The sequence below is a fragment of the Onychostoma macrolepis genome, chromosome 22 (assembly GCF_012432095.1).
Source record: "Onychostoma macrolepis isolate SWU-2019 chromosome 22, ASM1243209v1, whole genome shotgun sequence".
In the NCBI taxonomy this organism is placed as follows: domain Eukaryota; kingdom Metazoa; phylum Chordata; class Actinopteri; order Cypriniformes; family Cyprinidae; genus Onychostoma; species Onychostoma macrolepis.
In genome coordinates, this window is record NC_081176.1 from 6,223,551 (window position 1) to 6,234,448 (window position 10,898).

Here is a 10,898-nt window from a genome sequence, read left to right on the forward strand (position 1 = left end):
ATGCTGCTTTTAAATGCTCTAGCCTAGAAGATAATGGATTGTGCTCGGCTCACTCAGGGCGGGGTCTTTGCTAATATGGCAGTGTCCATCAACTGTCATGGGCGGGGACTGTAAAATGTGACGTCACATTTTACAGATTCTGCAAACGGCTTGTTCTGAGACACTGTATCACGAATCCGGTCTATGAACTTCCGTTCACTCACCACCAGAGGTCACTCGTTCACCACATTGACTCTTGCACTACGCTAACTGTTGCACTTCATCACAGACTACATTTCCCAGCAGCCATTGCACTGACGACACACACGCAGCTGATTGCACTAATCGCACGCTCATCTGATCCTACGCACACACTGAAGGCACTGATTACACGCCTTACTTAAGCTATGGACTTCCTCAGTATTATCTTGTCTTTGCTGATAGCTACTCTACGGAGCCTACTTAGTTGTCTTAGTCTTGCCTTGCCTTGCCTGTTTCCTCGTGTTTTGATTCCTGTCCGTGCCTTTCCCTGTTGGATACTGTTTGCCGATCGAAGACCCACTCTTGCCCTAGGATTACTCTTTGTCTTGCCTGTATTGTACCTGTTTGCCATTGTTCGACCCTGCCTGTATTTCTGACCATGTCTTTGAATAAAACCCTGCAAATGGATCCGCTTGCCTCTTGTCTCGTTGGCTCCGTAACACACTGCTTATGATTTATGGGGATTAAAAAAAAGGAATGGGTGGATTTTTATCATTATAGGGTGGTTGTGTACACACACTGCCAACACACATTAATGTTCAAACAACATGTAAAAGTGAATTTTGCATTAAAGAAAGTTGTTTTAATATTACATTTTTTTAATTCTATTTTCAACAAAATGACAAAATGTCAGTCTTTATATTGGGAGATTCTTTCTTCACAAGATGAAATGATGGTAAAGCTATAATAATAAGGCAAAAAGATAAGTTAAAATCATTCATTTAAATAAGCGAACGCAGTAATGTTTATGGAAACTGTTAATATTTTATTTCTCGGGCTTCACTTTTGACTGCCCTTTTCTTATATGCTCATCATGGGCACAATTAGACAAAACAAGAACTAGACCTTGGTACACCCGCACGAAAACAAATAAAAAATTATAATAATATAATAGATCAGTGGACAAAGCACACACACACACATATGCTCGCGCACACATCTTGAGTACTTGAGTCATAAGCGTAATTTGCCGGTAGGACGGGTGGGACATGTCCCCACCATTTTTTAAGACAAACTTACGCCACTGACTTGAGTACTGGTATCCAATGTACTTTAGTACTGTCAGGGTCGTGCTCGAGCCAGGGAAACGCGGGGAACCAGGAGCTCTTCCAAACATAGACTTTATTTCGAAATCAGGAGCACAGGAATGCAGGACCAACGGAACACAAGAATGACAATTAACAACCAACACGGAGACAGGGAAACACAGGGCTTATAAACACAAGGAAATCAAGGGAGGAGAACTCAAACAGGTGGGCAACAATCACACACGGCTGGGGACTAATAAACTAATGAACACGAAACTAGAACACAGACAGGAATGCCAAATACGGTCACAGGAGGAGGGGAAAACACAAGACAGGACTGACAAGTACATTGGATGCCCAGGACATCGTTTATGTTGTTGTATGAATCTGTGTTATAAAATATGACCATCTTCCTTATAAACTTGAAAATGTAATGGTAGTACACTGGCTCTGTGTCTGCTTGATCATTCTCCAGAGATCCCGTGCTGCAGCTGCTGTACACCAGAGGGGTTGACACACCGGTTCACAGATGACTGATAGCATCGAAACTATAACTTATGTAACAGAAACCTCTGGTCATAATTATTATTATTTTTTTCTTTTTGCATGTATTTGAATCTTATATATTGCCATTTTCAATCTTTTATAGTTACTTTTCAGTTTCATTTTATATTTGTGTGAACGACCTTAAGGACTTACATTTACATTACATTTACATTTAGGCATTTAGCAGACGCTTTTATCCAAAGCGGATTACAAATGAAGACAATAGAAGTAATCAAAACCAACAAAAGAGCAATAATAAGTGCTGTGATAAATCTCACTCTCAGTTAGGCTAACGGTACATGTAGCAAAAAACAAGTAAATAGAATAGAAAAAGAATAGAGAACATTAATGTTAGATGATCATTTTTAAATAAAAATGAAATAAGTACATACAATTGAAAAAGAATAGAGAGTTAGAGGCTCTATTTTCTTTTTTAAAATAAAAAGAAAGCAAGTATTGTAAAGAGTGCAAGTGTTAAATGATCAAGTGTTTTTTTTTTTTTGTTTGTTTGTTTGTTTTTTTTAGAGTAGATAGAATAGAAATAAACAGAAAGTGCTAGTGTTAGAGGATCGAGTATGGAAGAGGTGCGCTGTATTGTAAGACTTGTATTTTGAAGTAAACAGTTTTCCCGACGGACGACTTCCGCTTCTGTGAATCCCGAAAATATTAAAGGGCTACATGATCGGGTCTCATTCATCGTAGAAGACATGCTGGAGAAGAATGTTAACGTTTGTGTGTACATAGCGTTTGCATTTCTCGTTCACGGTAAGACACCTACTTGTTACAATTCATCTTCTTGTTAAAAACAACAATGATTAAATAGTTTTAGACACGTTTTTCCTGACGGAGAACCGGCGCACACCAGCCCGTGCTGAATGAAGCTTAAAGCATAATTTACAATATTTCTAAAATAGCTGTACTGTAGGGTGACCATACGTTCTCCTTTTTCCCCGACTAAGTCCTGACTGGGATTACTAAATTGCCTAAAATGTCCAGGTTTTTGTCTTGAGTTTGGGAACTATGACGTCAATTTGTAGGCCGATCGGCTGCTAGCATGAAACTGGTTCCTCGACAAAAAAAAGCCAATGGGATTTTTAGAACAAAAAAACAAGCTCCGTGTTCAATCACAGTTCGTGACACTTACACGTTTTGTCCATCAAGATAATCTTCACAAATTAATACAACTTTTATGAATTCTGAAGCCTAAATAAAAGCGTCGGAACTTAAAAGCTACACTATAACTACAGCTATAAATGAACTACAGCACGGTCGCTCGCCTTCAGCGTCAAAGGGGGTCCTTTAGGGTGACAGCTGCCCCTGATATTCCCTGATTTTATTACATTTTAATGAATGTCTGACAGTGTTGACAAAAAGTGGGGACACAACTTTGAAACCTTATGAAACATGCATGTGTCACTGAAGAAAAACCTTGCTTTGATATGAGATATTATTGAGTGTTGCACTGTTTTAGATGCAGTGAGAAGACAATAAGTGTCGTAGATTTCACATAATAATGATCAATTGAAATTGAAGGGGATAATTGTGTTAAATACATTCTATTATTAATCCCCATTTACAATTGAGAAATAAATAAAAATAAATAAATGTAAAAAAAAAAAATATATATATATATATAGAAATTTTTTTTTTTTAAACCTGATAGCAGTTACAATTGCTTGTTTTGTCCCATGTCTCAAGAATGACTGAAATGTCAATAAATCCTTGATTAATATGAATATTTTTATTAAAAACATGTCTACATGTAAGTATAGAGCAAGCTTTTGGATATGGTGAGATTAAACTTATTTTAAAGTACCACATTTCAGTTATTGTTTTTTTAGGGTACACGTTATTTTATCCTTGCTTCTAGGAAATCCTCAATCATTCTGCTTTCTGACAGCTTTATGCAGCCGTAAACATTTAATTTTAATGTGGCTTTAAGCGCTATGCATCATTAAAGTTTCACTTTCACCGTGATCACATAAAGCCAGTAAATGTGGTGTTTACATGTAATAATGTAATATGAGTTTACCTTATGGTACAAGCCCAGAGTCTCTGCATCAGTAGGAAATTAAGCGATAAAACGAGCCTCCTCCATCCGAAGGCGTGTTGCATTTCAGGGCAAAGCAAAAAAAAACCTTGTCGAACAACAATATAAAATATGGGAAACCATTAATTGGTTATTCTACAATTAATTGAATTACAAATTATACTACAACTGGAAAATACTGTATATTGATAAACTGTTCGGCGTGATGACATCGAATGTCTCCGACAGCGTCTGTAGTCCCATTTAGCAACTTGTTAGCAACCGTCTTTTTCAAGAAACGTAACAGTTTAAACAAATCACGAGTGGGGTGTAACTTCTGTGTTTTATGTCGTAGAGTAAACTTGAAAGTATCTTGAGCCTGTGTGAACCACGGACCTTATTTAAGGGATTTAACTAAAATCCCACTGACTCTGATGGAACCAGAAGTGCTAAAATGCTAATTCGCTTCCAGCTTTTTGCCTACAAAGTGACGTCATAGTTCCACCACTCTATTGTTTTTATTCTTGCTAAAGGTAATGTTTGACCAGTGTTTGGCAGGCATTGGACATAATCAACCAATCAAGTTGTATTAGAAGGTGGGATCTGCAGAGAATGGTGAACATAAGTGTGAGGACTGTTATAATATGGCTGTATAAGTTTATTTTTTAGTATATCCAGTTTTTTTTTTTTTTCACATTTGTTATTAGGTGCGACGTATTTCTATACGTTATGCAATGCATTATATACTGTTAAAAAAAAATAAAAAATAAAAATTGTTGCAAAAAGAAAAGAAAAAATTCACTGGAGATCCAGTATGTGTGAGATAAGAATAAATAAATAACAAATTAAATAAATAAGCTGCTTGATTTTAAATTAGTGCTTTATAATTAAGATTATGTTTAGAGCATATGTTGCTATGGCACCTTGCATGCCATAAAAAGTTACCGCCATTTTTTTGGAACCAAAAATTTAGGTAATCTGTAAACTTACCCTGTGTCATAAACCGCTTTCTGGAAAACACCTCCATAGAGAGAGTGTCAATAGAAACACAAAGCCAAATCCCAGACATTTTAGGCAATTTAGAAATCCCAGCCAGGACAAGAGGATTGGTGACCCTACATACTGACGTAAGTGGGTAATACAAATGTCTGCAAAACTGAAGGGATTGATATATTATATACAGTCTTTTTTTTTTTTTTGGATAGGCCGTGTATAAAAGCAGTATTTTGAATACATGAAGTGGTATTATTTAAGCTGTACTTTGGAGGGAAAATGCATTAAGGTATTTTCCCATCACTTTGTAGGGATTGTATTCACTGTGTGTCTAAGATCTGTATAAATATGCAATAATCACTTGTATAGTGCAATACATATGGAATATACAAACCAGCGCGTGTGTTGTATGATGTGTAATAAGTTATACAAGACATCCATGTTTGTCTGATGAGTAAATCAATGATGTTCTTCTGCTGTTTGTTTGCATGTTACATTATGAATCCAGATACATTTTTCTACTCAAATCTTTATGAACTGTAAAAGAACATTTTCACAGTTCTTCCTCTTGTATTGTTTTTGTGCTTCGATCTAAACAGAGATTTGTAATTAACATTTAATTTCTTCTTCAGGTGAATCTGATGTTGGCACAGACAGAATATCAGTGATTGAGGGAGATTCAGTCACTCTACGCACTGATGTTACAATGACCCAACAAGGCAGAATAAAATGGTATTTTAGTGACACTCGTATTGCTCAAATTATTGGACATATCAGTAGTTGTACAGATGTTCAGTGTGAATATGCTGATGGGAGATTCAGAGGCAGACTGAAGCTGGATCATCAGACTGGATCTCTGACCATCACAAACACCACAACCACAGACTCTGGACTTTATAAAGTATTCATCAACAGTAGTGAAAAGATCTTCAATGTTTCTGTCTGTGGTGAGTCATTTAATAAATATTCAAAAGCAGGCTATATGTGTTTAATTCACATCATTAGTTTATTTATTATAAACGTAAATTGATCTATTTCATACTCATTGTTTTTAGTTCACTGGGTTCAAAAATGCAGATAATTTTCTGTAAAATCAATAAATCATGTACGTAAATGTGGATAAATGTTGCTTTACAGACTTGACATTTAAGAAAGCCTAAAATAATTTGTTCATTTGTCTCGTATTGTTGGTTTGTGTTTTAGGAGTTTCTGCAGCTGAACAAGATGAAATCAAAAGAAAGTCAGTGAAGGAGGGAGAATCTGTAACTTTAGACACTCTTAAAGTAAAAACCCTAAATGGTTCGATGACATGGTATTTTAATGAGACTCTCATCGCTGAAATCACTGGAGATCAGAGTAAGATCTGCACAGATGATCAGTGTAGAGAGCGATTCAGAGACAGACTGAAACTGGATCAATTTGGTTCTCTGATCATCACAAACAGCAGAACCACAGACTCTGGACTCTATAAACTACAGATCAAGAGCAGCGGAAACAGCGTCAGCATCACCAGCATGAGCTTCATTGTTTCTGTCAATGGTGAGTATCATTTAGCCATATGGAAAGAAAACAATGGTAAACATAAATATTGTTACATCCTTTTATTTTAGTATGTTGATGTCTTGGTACCAAAGCATTGGTGCTTTTGACATCAGTGTATGAAATGGACTCCCTCAGACCTGCTGATATCTCATACTGTTTGTTATAGATCAGTCTGACAGATTTACTCACACTAATAGCTATCTCTCTTTGGTTCCAGGTTCAGGTCGGTCTTCAGCTGTTAGAGCAGGGATATTTGTTGGTGTTGCTGTTCTTCTGTTGGCGGCTGTAGCTACTCCTGTGATTTACAATCGGCGCAGGAGCTCTAGAATGGGCAAGTATCACCTACAGAGAATTTTCAATCTTTATTTGCAAGATTATCATGTCTCTCTTTTTAACTTCTGGGATTTGTTGTTTTTGTACAGATGAAGAAATCCCTCATGATGGAATAGGACCCCAACAGGATCAGAGTGAAGATACTGCAGCATTATTATTACTTAGTGAAGAAGCAAAAACAAGTCCCTAATGGCCATAGACGGAAATCGAGGAATTTATATACACACACACACACACACACACACACACACACACATACATGCATACATACATACAGGTGCTGGTCATATAATTAGAATATCATCAAAAAGTTGATTTATTTCACTAATTCCATTCAAAAAGTGAAACTTGTATATTATATTCATTCATTACACACAGACTGATATATTTCAAATGTTTATTTCTTTTAATTTTGATGATTAGAGCTTACAGCTCATGAAAGTCAAAAATCATTATCTCAAAATATTAGAATATTACTTAAGACCAATACAAAGAAAGGATTTTTAGAAATCTTGGCCAACTGAAAAGTATGAACATGAAAAGTATGAGCATGTACAGCACTCAATATTTAGTTGGGGCTCCTTTTGCCTGAATTACTGCAGCAATGCGGCGTGGCATGGAGTCGATCAGTCTGTGGCACTGCTCAGGTGTTATGAGAGCCCAGGTTGCTCTGATAGTGGCCTTCAGCTCATCTGCATTGTTGGGTCTGGTGTCTCTCATCTTCCTCTTGACAATACCCCATAGATTCTCTATGGGGTTCAGGTCAGGCGAGTTTGCTGGCCAATCAAGCACAGTAACACTATGGTCATTGAACCAGCTTTTGGTACCTTTGGCAGTGTGGGCAGCTGCCAAGTCCTGCTGGAAAATGAAATCAGCATCTCCATAAAGCTTGTCAACAGAAGGAAGCATGAAGTGCTCTAAAATTTCCTGGTAGATGGCTGCGTTGACTGTGGACATCAGAAAACACAGTGGACCAACACCAGCAGATGACAAGGCAGCCCAAATCATCACAGACTGTGGAAACTTCACACTGGACTTCAAGCAACATGGATTCTGTGCCTCTCGTCGTGATGATGATGAGGGGGAGGGCTACCGATCCGTCACAATATATATATATAAAATTTAACTTACCAAAGTCATAACATTATTTATGCTTTTGTAATTTTGCAATGTAGATTACATTAAACTGTCTGTCTAAATGCCACTTCAGCTGCTTGTTTCTTCTGCAGTGGAAAGATCGGTTTTGTTCATTTGTTTGGTAACAGCCCTATAGTGTCTTAATATATTAAGTGAAATTATTAATAAAAATATAAGAATTTGATATGAAAGATGGCACACTAATTTAACAAGGTTAGGGAAACATGCCCTTTAAATTGGCAAAAAAAAAAAAAAAAAAAAAAAAGAACAGACCTGGAAATCAATTTAAATAAAACTTTAGTCATATAAAATGTAATTTCCCAACAACAAAATTGTGGCCAGTGAAAAATGTGAGTGGCTAGTAATTTTGGAAAACCACTAGCCAGAGTGGCTGGTGAGCGAAAAAGTTAATGTCAAGCCCTACAGATTGGTTATTATTCATAAATTAGTCATGAAAAAAAAAAAGATGATTAACCGATGTATTTTTCCATGAGTCCCTTATGTTAGCAATTATAATGTTAGCTTGTTGGATAGTAAGTCATTCACTACAACTAAACAGTATTTTACTTTGTTTCCCCCCTATTTTCATGCACCATTTTTCTTTAAACCAAAGTGTGTATTATTGTAATTCAGTTCAGATCTGGTTTGTTTGGTTTATTAGAACTCTTTATTAAGGAATGAAAATGAACTGTGAAAATACTGCCGGATTTTATCCACCTTGATTTTAAGTGGCACATTCATTTGTAACTTGAATGTGCGAGGCTTCCGGTTTATTCCTTCAGTTGCTCCCTCAGTAATTCAGTTATTTGTAGGTGTACAGAAATGGTCCTTAATGATGCTTGATCATGCAAACTGATATTTCCTGTCTGAACCAAAATCATAAACAAACTGATTTATAGTGCAATAGGTTTGTTTACTGCATTTTATGGTAGTTATTTCTGAAAAATTGGCTGTCACTTTTGCACTCTATTTGATTGTTTATGCATTTGATTTATAAGTTATTGAGGTGAATTGTTTTTGATTAAAAAAAATGTGAATATGTGAATATGTAAATTGTAACAATGTGCTGGTTTTAAATAAAATGTTTTTATGTTAGAAATCTTTGCCAGTGTTATTTTAGTATCATTAATATACTATTGTTGTTGTTTTTAACAACCCGAATTCCAAAAATGTTGGGACGTTGTTTTTTTTTTATTTAAATAAAATGAAAACTAAAAGAATTTCAAATCGCATGAGCCAATATTTTATTCACAATATAACATAAATAACATAACAAATGTTTAAACATTTGGTGTTTGTGCTTTTTACACATTTTACACATACACATCCCTGTTTATCCCGGTGTTCACCAAACCCATCTTGAGTGTTTGCTGCTAAAAAGCTCATGTTTTAGTTTCATCTGACCATAGAAGCCAGTCCCATTTGAAGTTCCAGTCGTGTCTGATAACTGAATACACTGGAGTTTGTTTTTGGATGAGCGAGGAGAATTTTTCTTGAAACCCTCCTGAACAACATGTGGTTATGTGGGTGCTGTTTGACAAATTTTTTTAAGGTTTTCTGACCCCGAGACTCAACTATTTTCTGCAATTCTCCAGCTGTGGTCCTTGGAGAGTCTTTAGCCACTCAAACTCTCCTCCTCACCGTGCATTAGGACGATATAGACACACGTCCTCTTTCAGGCAGTTTCCTAACATTTTATGTTGATTGGAAATTCTTAATTATTGCCCTGATGGTGGAAATGGGAATTTTCACTGCTCTAGCTCTTTTCTTAAAGCCACTTCATTAATTTGTGAAGCTCATTTATCTTTTGCTGCACATCAGAAATATATTCTTTGGTTTTTTTCATTGTGATGGATGATTAAGGGAATTTGGGCTTTGTTTTCCCTCCTATTTATATTTCTGTGAAACAGGAAGCCATGGCTGGATAATTTCATGTCCATAATCACCCTGGAGTGCTCAACTGTAAATATGAATGGGAATATACTTCAGAGATATTTTACTCATAAGAATTTCTAGGGGTGCCAATAAATGGGTCCAACGTGTATTTGAGAAAAATACGTATTTCATAATGAGATTTCCCCCCGTTTTCATTTGTATTAGTTCAATGAAAGGTTAGATTTTTTGTGATTTTTTTTTTTTTAAATAAAAGATCAAAAGATTTAGATTTTTTTGAAATTCTATTCTAATTTTATTTAAACTATCTGTCGTTTTTTTATAAAAAAAAAACATTTGACCCTCTATCAATTGCATATTTATTCTCTAACTGCTAGCTTTTCTTGTAAAACACTAGCTTTCTTTTTTCTATTGTATCTACTTGTTTCTTATATGAAAATAAATAAATAAAAACACTAGATTTCTTTTTTTCTATATTCAATCTACTCGTATTCTTTAAAAAAAAAAAACGTTCTACGTGTACTGGGTTAGGCTAATCAAGACGTCATAGCACTTGCATGTTGTTGCTCTTTTGTTGGTTTTGATTGCTTCTAATGTCCTCATTTAGAAGTCGCTTTGGATAAAAGCGTCTGCTAAATGACCAGGGCTGGACTGGTAATCTGGCATACCGGGCATTTTCCCGGTGGGCCGACGCACTGAAGGGGCCGACAGATTTTTTTTTTTTTGGCCAAGGACCATCACGAGCAGCCAGTGGCCCATTGGTTTGTCTCCTGTATTGACAGCGTAAACCACCCAATCACAATGCGCCATAGACGGAGTCATGAAGTGTTTTGCTCCACCTATATAAAGAACGCTTCACCCCAACTTCTGCCTCGTCGGCTTTTCCCACGTTTTCACAGCAGCTTTATCAAGAACAGGTTTGCTCTGCGGTGAGTGATGCGGCGTAAAGAGCCAGGAGGAGGAGGAGGAGGAGCAGCTGAATCGGTAAAGTGCTTGATAGGGACTCGCACCGTAGTCAGGCAATGGGCATCTATCCTGTGTGCGCGCGCCGTTAGTGCAGAATACGCAAAAGCACAGACGTACCATTGGAAATGTTTGCCTTTGCAGCTTTTGGTCTTCTCCATAAACACACAAGATGGCCAAATTCATCCCTCTCC

General features: G+C 36.5%; 1 protein-coding gene across 1 annotated transcript; it reads left to right on the plus strand.

The window, feature by feature from the left end:
- The first annotated feature begins 2,476 nt into the window (after positions 1–2,476).
- Positions 2,477–8,116, plus strand: LOC131531147 (uncharacterized). Its single transcript, XM_058761710.1, has 5 exons — positions 2,477–2,579; positions 5,469–5,783; positions 6,040–6,375; positions 6,596–6,709; positions 6,801–8,116. Exons 1-5 carry the CDS (start codon positions 2,522–2,524, stop codon positions 6,899–6,901), a joined length of 924 nt encoding a protein of 307 aa, XP_058617693.1. The 5' UTR covers positions 2,477–2,521; the 3' UTR covers positions 6,902–8,116.
- Positions 8,117–10,898: the final 2,782 nt, after the last annotated feature.

What these genes read in the sequence shown, in the direction of transcription:
- LOC131531147 (XM_058761710.1), top strand. Translation starts at nt 2,522, where the DNA reads ATGCTGGAGAAGAATGTTAACGTTTGTGTGTACATAGCGTTTGCATTT. An exon ending in GTTTGCATTTCTCGTTCACG is followed by an intron (nt 2,580 to 5,468) that starts GTAAGACACCTA and finishes TTTCTTCTTCAG; the next exon opens with GTGAATCTGATGTTGGCACA. An exon ending in CTTCAATGTTTCTGTCTGTG is followed by an intron (nt 5,784 to 6,039) that starts GTGAGTCATTTA and finishes TTTGTGTTTTAG; the next exon opens with GAGTTTCTGCAGCTGAACAA.